Genomic DNA, 16,597 nt, shown 5'->3' with positions numbered 1-16,597 from the left:
TCCTCTGGCTGAGCCGCGCGCCTCCCGCCAGGCATGCTCAGTGCAACCGCAGGCCCGGGCGGGGGCGGCTCGAAGTTTCGGGCGGACGACCCAGGCTCCTCCTTCCGGCGGGGCCGCGCCGGGAAGGGGGACCCGAGCAGGAGGAAGGAGAGCGCGCGGGCCGGAGGAATCGGCGGAGCGCGCCGCGCCCCTGCCCGCCCGGGCCGCGAGTCCGCTGTCGCCGAGCTGGCGGGGACGGGGCCCCCGGCGGCGGGCTCGGGCTGCGGGCGGCGGCAGGGGCGATGCGGCCGGCCCGCCGCCTGAGCGCCCCCGATGGCCCGCGACGCGGCGGCCTGCGAGAGCGACGCGCGGCTGCCGCTGGGCCGGGTCGCGGTGCGGCCGGCGCCCGGGCTGCTGGCCCCCGCCGTGCTGCTGGGCGCCGCGCTCGGCCTCGGCCTCGGCCTCTGGCTCGGCTGCCGCGCAGCCCGGCCGCGCCCGCGGCATCAGGTGGGTCGGCGGGGCTGGGGGCCTGGTGAGGTGCGCGCGCGCGGGCCTCCTGCGCCCAGTCGGCGCTCGAGCGAGATCGCGGGCGTCGCGAGCCCCGGGTCTTGCCCAGTCTTCCCCTCCAGCCCAGGAGCGAGCTGGAGACCGAGTCCAGAGGGGGGCGGTGGAGTGACAGGAGCGTACCGGCCTGGGGGGCCTCCAGAAGTGGCGGCTCTGTCCGACTCCGCTGTGCGACTGCAGACAGCCGCTAAAGCCCACCGAGGCCTCAGTCTTCTCATCTGGAGCCCCAAGGGTCCGGACTCGCCGCTGGCCGAGGGGCCCGGCTGAGCGCGGTGGACAGGAGGGCTGCGATCCCCACCCCTGTCCGTTCTGCTGCTTGCGGTGTGGGTTACCTAACTAGCCTCTCCAGTCCCAGCTGCCACCCTGGCATGCATTCGTGCCTTCATTCACTCTTTCCTCCCTGCAGTAAGAGTGTGATGAGCACCTCTGCCAGCCACAGTCCTGTGCAGGACAGACCCTGCCCTTGCTGCTGGAGGGTCACCGTCTCCAGAAAAAGCGAGATTTTAAGTGAACATTTGATTGTAGCACACCCTGGGGAGTTCGGTGCTTGCCAACTGTGTGCTGGGCGCTGAGCTAGACTCTGTGCCTGAATTATCTCATTGGATCCCCAGAACAGATTTGTGAGTTTGTTCTATTTAAGGACCCCATTTTGCTTTTGAGGAAACTGAGGCGCAGAGAGGTTCAGTGACTTGCCAAGGTGACAGATGTGTGTCTAAGCCCAGTCACTGTATTCTCCATGGGTGGCAGTGGTCACGGAAGGGGATTCATGGATGCTTCATGTGACCGTTGTTACAGAATAGGATGTTGTGTGGAGATGGTGGGCATACAGCGGGCATTTGATCCGTGTGGTGTGATCACTGTCTTGGGTCCTTGCCGCTTTGACCTCTTTGAGGGATGAAGTCTGGTAGGATCTGAGATGCAGTGTGTGGTCTTGTTCCCTGCATTCCTGGCCCATGTGAGAAGGAGACAAGTCCAGCAGATGGCTGCTGACGGGGGAGTGTGTTGCTGGAAAGGCGTGATAAAGGTTGAACGCAACTAATATAGTGCGAGATGCTTGTAGGTCAGTTTGAGATTGTCACTTCCCTCTGGCAGTTAAGGGACACTGAGAGATACTGGCTTCTTGTGTTTAGAGGGAAGTAACACATGCACAACCTTTGCTGGGTGCCCTGTTCCGAGCTGAGTGTTTGTGGACTTTGGTTTCTCTATTCCCGCCCCAAACCCCTGAGTCGGAGAGCTGTCATTATCCTCACTTGCCAGGGAAGGAAGTCCAGGCTCCCCAACCATGTTCTTGGTCCAGGGGCATGTGATGAATAAAGAGCAGGGCTGGATTTCAACCCCAGTCTGTCCGAACCCCTAAATCAGAGTTTTTAGTCCTCTGCCATCTGGTGATGTAACAGGTAGTACCTGTCTTAGTCTGTTCGGACTGCTGTAAGAAAAGTACCACACACTGTGTGACTTAGAAACAACAGAAGCTTCTTTCTCACAGTGCTGGAGGCCGGAAGTCAATATCAGGTGCCACCACGTCTGAGTTCTGGTGAGGGCCCGCTTCTGGGTTGTAGACTTCTCACTGTGTCCGCAGAGTGTAGAAGGGTCAGGGAATCTCTGGGACCTCTTTTGTAAGGAGGACTCCACCCCCAGGACCTAATCACCTCCTAAAGGCCCCACCTCCAGATACCATCACCTTGGGAGTTGGGATTTCAACCTACGCATGGGGAGTGGGACGCACACCTTCAGACCATGGTGGTGGCCCATGTCACAGCTGAGTCAGCTGAGGCTTACAGGGGTTAACCAAACTATCTGAGATTGGGCCGCTGGTCAGTAAGGGCTGCACTAGTCCAGTGGAAGGTAATGGTGGCTCAGACCAGGGCAGTAGCCATAGAGGGGGCTCTGGCCCCAGGGTCTGGTTGCCGGGATTTTCTCATGATTTGGCTGGGACCTTGGCAACAGCCTTCTTTCTAAGTGGACTCCTTTCCTCCTCTCTTCCTTAAGTCTCTTTTCCTAGCGTAAGGAAACGGTGCATAAGGTGGTTGCCTTTCCCCGGGGCATCCAGCCAAACGCAAGGTGCCGTGCACCCCCTGCATCCTGTTTTCCAGCCCCCCAGCCTCTCCTTGCTCCCCTGATGCCTCTCTGCTTCTGCACATCCATTCTGTCTGCTTGCAGTGACCTTTCTCTGCTTGCCCGCTCATCCTTCAGATGCAGAGAGAAGCCCTTCCGGGCTGGATGAGGTACTTCTTCCCTCGAGCACCCTGGGATCTCTGTTCTCCTCTGGTCCACATCACCCAGCTCGTAATTGTGTGTTGCGCCACTTTCTTTTTGTTGCTTTTTTTTTCGTTTTTATTTCATCATTAAAACTTTATATTTGCATCGACGTTATACATGCACATCAAGTGTTCATTTATTGGCAGCAACGCCACTGTCCACTCGCCACTTCCCAGAAGCCACCTCGTCTAGCTCTTTCAGCCGGCTCTTTGGTCATTTATTTCCCCTTTGTAAATAACCTGCTTACCTGGCTGTCCCTTGCATTTTTCGCTTTCGGCATAGCACTGACTTCCCACTGTGGACTGGGGAGACGTTCAGCTCTCTTTTCTCCTCCCTGTGCACACCCACCCACCAGCCACCACCGCCCCCCACCCCGCCCCCTTGTGGCCATAGGGCAATTTTGGTTAAATCAGTATTCAGTGTTTCCTTTCTTATGATTCTGTAAGCAATTTTCACTGTAAGTCAAGGATCAGCTATGATTATGATTATTTTCCTTTTTGTCACTGCATTTTGTTTTCTCTGAAATTAATAGTTACCCAGGGCTTCTTTCCCCCCATTGGCTCATATTTTGTGTACTTGCTCATTTAACGCTGGCTTCCCCTCCATTTCTATACATTTTTTTGAGACATTTGAAGGCATTTGATCAATTTTATCTTCTTGCAAAACACCTCTCCAGAAAACCTCTCGCCTGCTCCAGTCTGAGTTGGTTGCTCTCTGGACCGCTGCTTCTCTCGTTTGGACCAGACCAGCAGCACCAGCAGCAGCCGGGGGAGCTTGTTAGAAATGCTAATTCTTGGGCCCCACCCCAGACTCACTGATGAGAATCTTTGCAGGTGGGGCCGGCAAGCTGTGTTTAAGGAGCCCCTCCAGTGATGTTTTTGTTCTTAAACCTTCGAGAAGCAGCTGCCGTAGACTTTCGCTGTCACCAGTGGGACCTCTCAGGGCCAATCACCCTGGAACTTTGTCACCTCCCCAGCGTTGCACCCTCTTTCGGGGGTCCCCTCCACTGTCTTTCTGGGATCATTTCCTCCTTTGGGTGGAGCACGGCCTCCAGGATCTTCCTGAGAAAGAGATGGAGGGGAGTGTTTTTAAGAACTTCTGTGTCTGAAAGTATCTGTGCCCTTCTGTCTTTATTCTCAACTTCGTGAGAGTAGTTAGGTCATAGAATTCCAGGTTGGAAATAATTTTCCCCCAGAATTTTGAAGGCATTTTTTCCATTGTCTTCCAACTGCCATGGTGGATGTGGAGAAATAGGATTTTGTTCTGATTCCCGATAACTTTGTTTTGTTCCCTGTGGAATCTGGAAGCATCTCTTCTTTGTTCCCAGCATAGGAAGCACACCAGGACGGGGGTTGGTGGCGGTTGATCGCCCTCCTTGGGCCGTGCATCCAGGAAGCCCTTTCAGTGTGCAAACTCACTCTCTTGAGTTCCTTGATGATTCTTTTCCTTTTATATATTCTGTTGTTTCTTTCGGGAACTCGTCTCATGTTTTGGTTAAGTTGGACCACCAATTTCTCTCCTGTTTTCCATCTCTTTTTCTTTTTACGCCATTTTTGGAAGGCTTTTCTCAACAACACTTGTGTCAAGATTTTCACGTTTTTCATTTTTGAGTCCCCTGTTCTGTCCTCAGAACGTCCTATGTTTCTGCTGCCCTGTTCTTATTTTGTGAGTGTAACATCTTCTCTTGGCTCTCTGAGGATGTTATAATTGTTTATTTGTTTTAATAAACAACTGTTCCCTACACAGTGTCTGTTTCCAGCTTGCTTTTTCCTTTTGTTTGTTTGGGGGTTTCTCTTTCATATCACAGTCTGTCCTCAAGTGGCTGGTGACCCTTGGCTTCCTGGTTACTTTTAACTGGGGAGCAAAATAACACTGCTCCTCCATGGGATAGATGAGATTTATGCTGGAGTCTCTACTGCAGGATGATCTGATTGGGTCCTTCCCTGCAGAACCCCTGTAGTGGTCAGCTGTAACCGCTAAACAAACAATCCCTAAATCCTTGGCTTCGTCATCTGCCCCCCTCCACTGCGCCCCAGACTGGTGTAGCCACAAGGCCTTCCCTGGGCATGCTGTGCATGGTCCTGCCACAGGGCCTTTGCACTTGCTGTGCCCGCTCCTGGAAAGCTTGTCCCTCACATATCTGAATGGCTCACTCTCTCACTTCCTTCACATTTCTTCTCAAACGCCACCTTGCCCAAGAGGCCTCCCCTTCCATTCTCCTGCCCTGCATCACCTTTCTCTCTTAACACTTACCACCGCTGACTTACTACATATTTATTTACATCTCTCTTCTGTCGCTGGACCGTAAACTCCATGAAGGCAGGGGCTTTGTTTATTTTGTTCATTACTCCATTCCCAGTGACTAGAATAAGCCTTGATGCTTCGGGCTGCTTTGTAACAGTTGCTAGCTAATTCCATGACAAACTGGCAATGTTTCTTCAGTGTAAAGATTATATCCGTGAGCACCATAAGAGGGGCTTGATCAGGGTCTCTGGCATAATGGGATTTCAAGTACAGTTGATCATTATGATCTACAGAATCATGGCAAACAGAGAATTAGCAAACACTGAATCGTTGCTCCTAGGAGAAACACAGGGCTAGGTTTCTGCAAGACTCTGGCCACAACATCTTCATTAACCGGCCAATACATAACCTTGTTTGATGTGTGTTTCTGTATAAAGACACCCTATTTAATACAAATTGTTGATGCATGAACAGTGAACGCACAGCCAATGGCACAACATAACTCATGCTTGAATGAGGCTTATCCAACACACATTTTCTCCATGAGGGGCACGCCAGCCTGCTTGCCCTTAGGAACACCGCACGGCACTTAGCACGACACTTAAGGGTCATTTTAAAACAACTATGTCAGCAACGGAAAGCACAGACATGTGGGAGAAGAAGGGCATTCACAGAACACGAAAGGGACCCTGGTCTGCAGTAGGAGAGCTGACTCAGGAAGGCAGGGTGTCACCTTGCAGGCTCTCTGTTGGACACAGCACGGCAGGCAGCTTGAATTTTCACCACTCTGCCCATGCCCAGGGATGACCTCAAAAGCACCACAAGTGTTGATTTGGGGAGGTTACAGATAAATTTCGACAAGTAAGCAAATTTACAAATGCAGACTCTACCATTACCAAGGATCAACCGTGGTTCACAATACAAACCATTCTATAATTTAAGGGTACTTAAAATATTTTCTTGAAATCATCTGATGGCATTATGGGAAATAACAGGAAAATGAATATTTATGTGCCATTTCCCGTGTTCAGCTGTTACCCCGGGGAGCTCACAGGCTACCAAGGGCCCCCAACCCAGAAGAACAGTAGAGTGACCTTTGATCCAAGTATGACCTCCAGGTCCGGAGGACATCCTGAGGCAGGGAACCCGGGGGCTTCTCAGGAAGCTGACGCCTGGACAGTCTCGAAGCCTGTGTGGCTGACCCCAGGAGGGGTAGGAGGCATGACGCTGCGCGCAGAGAGCCAGGCAGAGACACAGAGATGAGCACACGTCGGGTGGGGGGTTGATGGCCTGAGTCCCAGGGGCACTAGGCTGACCGGCTTTATGTGTTCTCCCCACCCGCACCTTTGGATTTTAGAAAGACGATGCTCAGAGTCTGCTCAAGAATTTAGAGTCTCATGTACCGGACCCCTCAGAAACCGGCTCCCCATCCAGAAGGAGGAGGAGAGAAGCCCAGATGACAAAGGAGGAGGCTATGGACGTAAGCTGCATGTTTGGGTTTATTTGCCGAGTCATGTGTTGGGTGTCCTGTGTCCCACCTGGCAGTGCAGATGCCATCCAGATGAGCCTCTGACAGATTTCCTGTCCCAGTTGGCTTCTTTTCTGCCCTATAATTTACATGTGGCAAAATGCACAAATTTGAAGTTTATAGTTGGGTAAGTATATACATCCTTGTAACCAAAACCCCAATCTGGAACATTCCATCACCCCCAGAAAGTTCTCCAGTGCCCCTTTCTGGTTTACCCTCCTGCATCTCCCCCCACCCCCCGCCCTGCCCCTTTCAGAAGTAGGCACTGCTGTGATTTCTATCACCAGGGTGGTTTTGCTCTTCTAGAATTTCACATCAGTGGGATCGTGTGCTTGCTTGTGTTGGCATTGCCTCAGCATCCTGCCTTTGAGACTCACCATATTGTTGTACATATCAATAATTTATCCCTTCTAATTGCTCAGTCCACTGCAGAGATAGAGCACAGAGTGGGTTGTTTCCCGTGTTTGGCTATCCTGAATAGGGCTTCTGTGAATGTTTGTGTATAAGTTTGTTTTCATTTCATGTTATTTCCCTTAAGTGAATGTTAAGTAAATATCCAGGAGTGAGGGCTCTGGGCCTCTTTAGGGACATGTTAAAGGTGGATTCTCCCTGGTCCTTCCTCAATGGCCCCCACTCTGTCCAGCCTGAGCCCGCCCATAGAGTATCATTTTGTGTCTGAGCTCCGCGGAGAAAGAGAGTGTTTCTTCCAAAGGTGTGCTATTTCTAGACACTTCGTGCTCCCCAGAAAGTTCCATGGATCCTAGTCATTTAACCTCAATTGCCCAAAGGTAAATATAGATATTTAGGTAGGTAGATAGGTAGATAGACAGACAGAGAGCTAGAGGGTTCCTGAGAAAAGGGGAAAGGTTTTTATTTGTTTGTTTTTTGGTTTTTTGGGGCTTTTTTTTTTTCTTAGCACTTACTGAGTGCCAGGCATTTTCCCATGTGTCACTTTTGAGTGATGTGAACACGCGTGTGAATTACCCCATACACCTCTCTCAGCAGCCCCATGAGGTAGATCTTATTTATATCCCCTTCTCGACGATTCCCTCACACAGTCCAGTGGAAAGATCAGCTGCCCTCACGGGGCTGGCATGGGGAGCCGGACCTGGAGCTGGAGCGAGCCCCTGGCACGTAGGTGCTGTGTGTCCAGCCTGTGTCCCTGCCTCTCTGGTCCCAAGTGCTTGTCTCTCCCCATGTGTCTTCATGTGTGTGTATCAGGGCGGCTCTCTAGGTCCCTCTCTCTCGTTTCTCTCTCTGTGTGCATCTCTGTGTGACTGTGTGACAGGTGGGTGCGTGATATCTCTCTTTCCCTCATCTGTCTCCCTCTGTCCCTATCACCCTGTGTTATCAAAACCCTGCTCACACCAGTGAAAATATACCGCTACACAAAAACCTGTACACTGTATTCATACAGCCCTCTTTGGCCAAAATGTGGAAACTCAAGTGTCCATCAGCTGATGAATGGTTCAACAGAATGTGTTCTGTCCACACAATGCAATACTCTTGGGCCATAAGAAGGAAAGAAATCCTGAAACACGTTACAGCATGAAGGGACGCTGAAAATATAATGCTAACTGAAAGAAGCCGGTCCCGAAAGACCACATACTGCAGGATTCTATTCGTATGGAATGTCTGCAACAGGTACATCAACAGAGACAGAAAGGAGGCTGGTGGGCACTTGGGGAGGGGGTGAGAGAGATGATAGCTAACGGGTATGGAGTTTCTTTCTGAGATGATAAGAGTGTTCCAAAACTGATCGTAGGAATAGTTGCACATGTCTGTGAATATACTGAAAATTACTAAATTGCATGCTTCACCTGGTTGAATTGCATGAATACAACCCTGCTCACGCAGAGGGTGGCCTTGGAGTACTCGGTGAAAACACACTGGCTCAGGGGCCCTGGCGCCTGGCTCCCAGGAACCGAGCCCTGTCACCTGTTTGCTGTGTGATGCTGGGCAAGAGACATAACCTGTCTGAGCCTCCGGTTTCTCAGCTTCACGATGACAGTAATGAGGCTGGCCCGAGGGTCACCCATCGGTGAACTCCATGAACATTCCGGCTACAGGACAAGTGTTCATCAGTGTCTCCAGGGGAGCCAAGTCCTTGTACCTCTCTGGAAGGTTCACTCATGTTTCTACCTGGTAATGTTTTACATGTTAACCATTTAGCGATGCCAGACGATGCCTACGATCAAGCTAATCATTGCCAAGAGCCGAGTTAAAGATCTGCCTCTTCCAGGGACTGGCTTGCCAAAATGCCCTGCCTTCTGCAGACCAAGCTTGTCAGGGAATGTTGGCCAGGGCTCATTCTGACAGGGTGAGCTGAACTCTAACTTCGACGTCCCGAATGCACGGAAAACCAAGGCATTTGTGGTTCGCACCACTCCTTGCCTGAACTTTATTTTGATGAATAGCTCACGTCAAGTCAAAAACAAACAGAAAATTCCGGAAGGTTCTTCAGCGTGCCACGGCACAGCCTTGGTTCTCCTCATTCCGTCCTTTGGTTCTGGAGGAGGGCGAAGGGTCAGCTCCTCTGTGACGCCGCCGTACACTCACTGAAGGGACACCTCTACGTCGGTGAGCGAAACGCCTTTTCTTTTCCGGCAATTATGCTTTCACTAATTTTCTGAAAAATTGCATTGCTCCAGCTGAAGAAGTTTTATGTGGTACGCTCGCACGACAACCAATTTTCGGTATAATTGTATTGCTACGGTTGAGAAGATTATCAGAATTTGGAAGGCATCTGAACTTAATAAGAAAAGCTGTAAAAAAAAAACAAAAAACAACAACAACAAAAAAAAAACTAAAAACAGCAGAAGTCTATTCACTCCTGGATTCCATATGCCGAGCACTTCCAGGTCCTTCATCCTGACAAACACCATGACTGTCAAAGTGCTAGTCCTCAGTCCTCGAGGGGCTTGCAGTCTGCAGGTGGATGGGCCGGAAACACACATGCGTTCACAGGCTCCCCAAATAGCCACAGTAACCTGTCACCTAAGCTTATGCTTCGACGTGCATCCTGGGTTCTGCTTCCAGACGTCCCAGGTAGACCCCAGCATCTCCATCCGGTGCTTCTAATTATGTTTTCCACATTAAGTGCAGTTTTTGCTTTCTATCTCTGCTGCAGGGCAGGGACTGTGTCTTCCTCTCATTTTGCACTCCTTCCATGCTGTGTTTTCTTTTCACCTCTGTTTGTAAGAAGTTTAGAAAATCACGGTGCCCTCTGCTTTCCTAGCTTTTCTTGAGCAGGTGAGTCCCTGCTCAAGATTGAAATATCTTAATCACATTTTAATTAGACGCACCTCCCCCTTTTCATTTTGTATTGGGCCCCACAAATTATATAACCTGTTCTGAAATCAGCCTTTTCGATCTTACTGCTATCCTTTGATTTTGTACCCACACGGCTTCAAGCAGAGATTGGGGCTGGATGCTGGGGGCTGGGACAGGCCGTGCTCTGCTCCTCGGATCACAGGGCTGCCAGGAAGGGGTTGATGCTGGCGGTGATGGAGGTTTCAGGTTTAAAAGATCATCCGATTGCCATGTAGAGAATGCATTGGAAGGTGTTAACCTTTGAGCCTCACTCCATGAAATAGGGATGATGGAAATAGTACGGACCTCCCCAGGCTGACTGTTGTGTGATAATTAAATGAGCAAGAGTGCATAAAGAGCCCAGCACACAGTAGGCGCTCGGTGCACAGATGGGAGCCAGCTTGGAGGCTGTGGCAGCCTTATGGTGGTAGCTCAGGACAGTGTGATGGGTCCAAGTGACATTTAGGAGTCCAAGCTGGTGGGCTTTGTGGTTGATTTGACATGGCAGTTTGGGGTGTGGGAGCGACAAAGTATCTTGGGATCTGACCTGTGTTCCTGGAGAATGGTGAGGCCAGTCCAGGGGTCTTCTCCACTGAACACCCAATTTCCCGTTTAACTTCCTGGCTCTCACCCCTGTTCTTATTTGCATGATGTTGAAGGAGACAGAAAGATGTCAGCTAAAGAGGAGGGACTCTGGATTCAGGGAATCTGAGCTCAAATCCCATTCTGGCATTTATTAGCTGTGTGACCTTGGGCTCACGGCTTAACTGCTCTGTGTCACATCTCCCCCTCTGGGATCTGGAGACAGTAGCCTTCGGAAGTGGAAGGAGGTGGCACGTGTCAGTGGTCTGACCCATTCTTGTCATCTAAGTCTGTTTTTGTGAGTCATTAAGTACAGATGGAAATGACAAAGCCCTGCCCTCACCATGTGGCCTTCATCCCCACCCTGCCCAGAAGGGCATCTTGGTGAAACCCGCTCTGGAGACACCCAGGGACCACACTGCTGGCTCGGTTAGGTGCCGGGTCAATGCCTGCATCATGAGGAAATGATAAATCCTTCTGTATCCCCCATGGTAGGGTATCTCATTCCAAGTTGGCAACTGGCAATCAGTCATTTGTTACAGAGTTTTTTTATTTTCAGAAAGGTGTAGTTGAGAAGTATCAAGGTAGATGTGGGTGTAGTGTTAGCCCATCAGCCAGCTCAGAACCAGTAAGTAGAAATTTCTCGTGGTCTGGAGTGCCAGGCTCCTGACTGGTCTGCCTGTTCGCCATCATCCCCTGCAGGTTGTTTCCAAAACATTTATCCAGCACCCACCTAGCGAGGTGCAGGGGGCACCCCTGGCAGGAGAGAGACCCAGAAAGGATGTGGGGATGTAGAGCAGTATGAAGAGATCGATCAGCTGTGGACAGAGAAGACTCCCCGGAGACGCGGCTCCTTCCTGTCATTCCTTAGAGCTGCCTATTGCTTCACTTCTGTTCTGTTCCAGCTACTTTCCTGGGTGCTTTATCTATGCAGTCCTGGCGGGGGTTGGGGGGAGGTGGATACGGTACCTGTTTTCTGTCTGGGAAGACTGAGGCTCAGAGAGAAGTGAAAAGACTTGCCCAACCACTTTTCATTTAAGGGTCTGATCCAGAGTCTTGCATGAATATTGCCATGTGGAAGTGTTTACACCTTTGGCAATGCTAAAACTGTTCTGTTTCTTTTTCCACTAAAAGGTGGGTCACAATTTTTAGGAAAACTTGTTAATTATTGCTATGTTATTTAAATACTTATTTCTTCTAAAGCTGAAGATTTAGAATTAAATAAGGAATATACTATATAACATCTGTCTGTCCATCACCCATCCATTTATCCATCCACCTTTCCATCATCCTCCCATCCATCCATCCACCCATTTGTCCATCTGTCCATCCATCCATCCATCTCTCCATCTACCCATCTGCCAATTCTCCCATCCATCCATCCACCCACCTGCCCATCCATTTTCCCATCCACCCATGTGTCCATCCATCCATCCATCCATCCATCCATCCATCCATCCATCCACCCATTTGTCCACCCATCCATCCACCTCTCCATTTACCTATCCACTCATCCATCCATCCATCCACCTGCCCATCCATTTTCCTGTCCATGCATCCATCCCTCCCTCCCTCCATCCCTCCCTCCATCCATCCATCCATCCATCCATCCATCCATCCATTCCTCCCTCCCTCCCTCCATCCATCCATCCATCCATGCATCCATCCATCCATCCATCCATCCATCCCTCCCTCCCTCCCTCCCTCCCTCCATCCATCCATCCATCCCTCCCTGCATCCCTGCGTCCCTCCATCCCTCCACCCTTTCACCCAGCCATCTAGCAAGTGAACACCTACTTGGATCTAAACGTGCCTGCTATGGTCCCTTCCTGAGGCCACCATTACAAATGGGATGTGACAGTCGGTAACTCTTAGTGGTTTATCCTTCCTTTTACAGAAAGCGCCCCATGTCATTTGTTCTTCCTTCCCAGGAATGTGAGCCAGCTTTCAACAGCAACATCACAGCATTTGCTCTGAAGGCAAAAGTCATCTATCCCATCAATCAGAAGTTCCGGGTGAGAGTCCTCAGCTCCGTCTGAGAAATGCGATTACTCAGTAAGGTGCTAGAGATTGGGGCAGGAGTAGGCAGATGAAGTATGTGATTTTTGGTCCTGTCTGGGGGGGTTTTACAGCAAGTCCTTTTAATAGGGATAATTTTGAGGCTTTGTGATGGAGCAAAACTTTAGGATGAATCCACTTGATGACAGCGTTGTCAGGGACAGGGTATAGCAAGGTATCCCCAGGAACAGCAGGTGACGGCACAGTTGGGCAGTGTCCTGCTGTTCTAGGCTAATACAAACACGGGCATGGACACAGTTACTAGGCTTGCTCCTCACTCACACATCCCCCTCCCACCTTATTGAACACGTCCTGCGGGGGCTGGCACAGTGCTAAGCATTTGTCACGTGTTAGGCATTTCATATAAGGTAAATCATACAGTTATTGCCTCTTTGTGCATAAGGAAACTGAGGCCCAGAGAGGCTAATGACCTGCCCGAGGTCACCTGGCTGCAGGTCTTACAGCTGAAGCCGGGAATTCACACCAGTGGTCAGGGGTTTTGCAGGGATCAGCAGATCCCCTGGTGTTTCCAGGGGCCATTGACCTGTGAGAGTCTCCAAAAAGGAAAGAGTCCCTGGCCCAGTACTGGAGAGAAATGCAACCCACTCTCCTGCCCATAAAGAGGAGTCACACAGACTCCATCTTAATTCCCACCTCGACCATTTTCTGTGGGCCATTTCCTGACTCAGCCTCCGTTTCTTCATCTGGAAAGGGGGCCGCTGGGCCCTCCTGCCTCCCCCGGTTGTTTGGGGATCAAATGATAATAGACATAGGGCTTAGCGTAGCGTGTGACATCTGAGCACTCAGTATTTGTTCGTTTTTTTTTTTTTCAATGATTATTTGCTTTTGAAGACAGCTGGAGCCAGGCTCTGCAAAGTCCTGCACCAAAGAAATGATTTCGCCTCACTTAACACAGACTTTCCCGAATTAATTTTTCTGCGGAACCCTTACTTACAGGGAGCAGTAACTGGAACTGTTCCCAGGAACGCACATTGGAAACTGCTCCCCGCACTTAGCTATCTGGTGGGCGGTTGAAGGGGCCAAACTCCCAGAGCAGGGGCGTGATTCATCATCCACAGCCCTGGCCAGGCAGGCTCCTGGTGAGCACTAGAGTAATCCAGGGGTCAGGACAGCATCGTCCTCACCCTGGAGGCCCTCATGGTCTGGGCAGAGCCGGTAGGATGGTGTGTGAGCCCAGGCAAGACAGAAATGACCAGAGGCCTGCAGAGGCCTGCGGAAGCCTGCATGGGCTGGGAAGGACTATGGGTCTGTGTCTCGGGGGAGGGATGCTTCCACCCAGCAGGCAGTGAGCGAGGGCTGTTCCAGCAGGGGGACCAGAGTCTGGAAAGGCCCAGAAGTCTGAAAAGGCCCAGAAGTCTGAAATGACAGGGGAGGTTTGGAGCTGGCAGCCAGCTCAGGACTGCTTGGGCAGGCACATCCTGGAGCAGCAAGACAGGCTGGACAGAGGTGGCAATGGACAGCTGATGGACCCTCCAGCCGCGCTAGGCACTGGGCTGTCACCTCGCGTGGTCACAGCAGTGCATGGGGCTTGAGTTCCTTGATAAGGAGCTTTGGGCCTATCCAAGGGCAGTGGGGAGCCACCTCGAAGGCCTGGGGTCGGGAGGGTGATGCCGAGGTCAGTGTAGATGGGGAAGAGCTAGGTGGTCAGCGGGTTGGCAGACAGAGCACACCCAGGGGTCTGAGCCAGTGGCGGGAGAGGGAGGGGGGCAGGCGGCCTGCTGCGGAGGTCAGAGTTGGCAGCCGAGTGTGGGGTGCAGGTGGGCCACCGGGGAACAGACCCAGGCTAACAGCTAAGGGGTAGGAGCCTGTTGCACAGAGGCTGGTCTCCTGGGGACAAGAGCCATGACATGGGTCCCTGGGGCGTGGATGTGACCCTGGGGGAGAAGCTCTACCTGTTCACTCCTCCCCTCCCAGTTTGCCTCCACCTGGCCTTCCTGGTGGAATTACTGAAGCAAAGTCACAATAGGCCCCACGGACTGAGTGTGGTTTCTCTCCCGTCACCCCAGCCTCTGGCCGATGGTTCCTCCAACCCTTCCCTGCACGAAAACTTAAAGCAGACTGTCTTGCCAAACCAGCCTGTGGAGGCTTCCCCCTCCAGCAGCCTGGGGAGCCTGAGCCAGGCCGAGAAAGAGGACTGCAGCTCCTCGTCCAGCATCCACTCGGCCACCAGCTACGACAGGTTCCTGAGCCGCACCTTTGTCCGGGCCAGCAGCTTCCCCGAGGCACTGATCTGTGAGAGGTAAGGAGGGGGAGGCGTGGGGAAGCCGCCCAATGGACCCTGTCTCTGTCAGTGTTGGGAATGGAGGCCCAGAGAGGTTAGGCAAGTCAGCCACGGACATACAGCCATGCAGTGTCCGAGCTGGAGCTCCCCAGCTACCGTGGTGGTGTTGGCCAACGTGGGGGTTATGGAGCCAGGCCTGAGCCCTGGGGAGAGACCCATTAGGGGGCCTCACTGAATCACTGACGTGCCCTGGGCCCTGCATAAAAGCAGCTAGCACTGATTAGGTGCCTTCTGTGTACCAGGCAGAGTGCTGAGCACTTTGCAGGGATTAATTATCTCATGAGTATGACCGGATCTATCTTTTTCAGTGCAGTGTCCCCACTGCACAGCGGGAGCCTGGGACAGGTTCAGTGACAGATGAAAAGAAATGAATCCATCAATGGATTAATTCCTATGAATGACCCTATGCAGTAGGTGCTATTATTGCCCTCATTTTACAAAGAATAAAAGGAGACAGAGAGGCTGAGTAGCTTGCCCAAGGTCACACAGGAGGTGAGTGATGGAGTCGGGTTTGGCTTATCGCCAAAGTCCATGCTCTAAATCACCAAATCACTCAGCACACTGGAGAGGCCCAAGAAACTGAATCAGCACATCTGTGCATCAGTCCTCAGACCTCTCTGCTCTGTGAAGTTTGGTGAGTCCAAGTGGCCCTTCCTTGGTGAGATGAACCAGACCCAACCTCGGCTCAGGGCTGTGGAAGGAGAGGGCCCAGACCCCGAGCTGGGTGCTGACCTGGACGGTGGCTCGGTCCGCTGGCTGGGAAGGGCTGTTGATGAGCTTTGGGACTTAGTGGCCTTGTCACAGTTTGGGTGGGGGTGTGTCCATTCAAAGTACATTTGCCTGCGCAGGACAGATGGTCCAATCCTCCCTGCCACTTACCTGCCCTGTGACCGTGTGACCGCTACTTGACTTCCTAAGTCCGTTTCCCCATCTGTGAAATGGGCATGAGAACGTCTGCCTGCAGGGCAGAAGAGAGGTGACACATGACTCGATATTCCGGTGCCGGGAAGGGGTGGGTGTGATCCCTCTTTGCTCCCACCTCCGACTCTTGCTGCCTCCTGCCCTTCATGTCTCGGGCAGCTGCTCCCCTCTGGTCACAAGTGAGTTTCAGGTAGTTCCCTTGATTCCTTCGTATAAACCTGGGGCAGCTCTTAGGCATCTCTGGACACTGCAGAGCTTAAAATCTGGAGTCAGGATGCACCGAGGCTTGTACTGAGCGGGGATGCGCTAACTCCCTGGAACCCTGGATGCATTAACTCCCCATCTCAAATACTCTCAGTGGCTTTCTGTTTCTCTTTCCACTTTTCAGTGTGGACCTTGACTTGTGTATCTATAACCTTCACTTAAAAGATCTGCTGCATCTGGACACGGCGCTGAGGCAGGAGAAGCACATGGTAGGTGGTGGGGTGGGCCGCTCGCCCTTTCCCGGGTCCTGAACGTGGCTCTCCGCGGGCACACAGTCCTGAGTGCCCTCTGGGGATGTGTGCCGGTGACCGTGGAGCCTCTGGGGCAAGAAGGGACAGAAGCAATGTGTGCCTGCTGATGGGGCACGGGCTCTCCTTTCCTGGGAGCTGCGGGGCGAGGCAGACAGATGAGAACCTCCTCCCACAGGTCACCTCCTGGTGGAGACAGGTAAAAGGTGTTGGAAAGAGAACAGCATTTTTATTTTTTAATTTAAATTCAATTTAATTAACATATAGTGGATTATTAGCTTCAGAGGTAGAGGTCAGTGACTCATCAGTTGCACGTAACACCCAGCGCTCATCCCC

General features: G+C 51.9%; 1 protein-coding gene across 4 annotated transcripts in view; it reads left to right on the top strand.

Annotated features, from left to right (window-relative positions):
* The first annotated feature begins 312 nt into the window (after positions 1-312).
* Positions 313-16,597, top strand: part of EVC (EvC ciliary complex subunit 1) — a 63,712-nt gene continuing 47,427 nt past the window's right edge. For all 4 annotated transcript variants that reach the window (XM_027600344.2, XM_027600343.2, XM_027600346.2 and 1 more), the window contains exons 1-5: positions 313-486; positions 6,404-6,526; positions 12,400-12,483; positions 14,554-14,786; positions 16,138-16,222. In XM_027600344.2, coding sequence (XP_027456145.1) covers positions 313-486; positions 6,404-6,526; positions 12,400-12,483; positions 14,554-14,786; positions 16,138-16,222 — 699 coding nt within the window. The remainder of the gene's footprint in view (positions 487-6,403; positions 6,527-12,399; positions 12,484-14,553; positions 14,787-16,137; positions 16,223-16,597) is intronic.

Source organism: Zalophus californianus, chromosome 2, assembly GCF_009762305.2.
Source record: "Zalophus californianus isolate mZalCal1 chromosome 2, mZalCal1.pri.v2, whole genome shotgun sequence".
In the NCBI taxonomy this organism is placed as follows: Eukaryota; Metazoa; Chordata; class Mammalia; order Carnivora; family Otariidae; genus Zalophus; species Zalophus californianus.
This window is presented reverse-complemented; position numbering and strand designations above follow the sequence as displayed.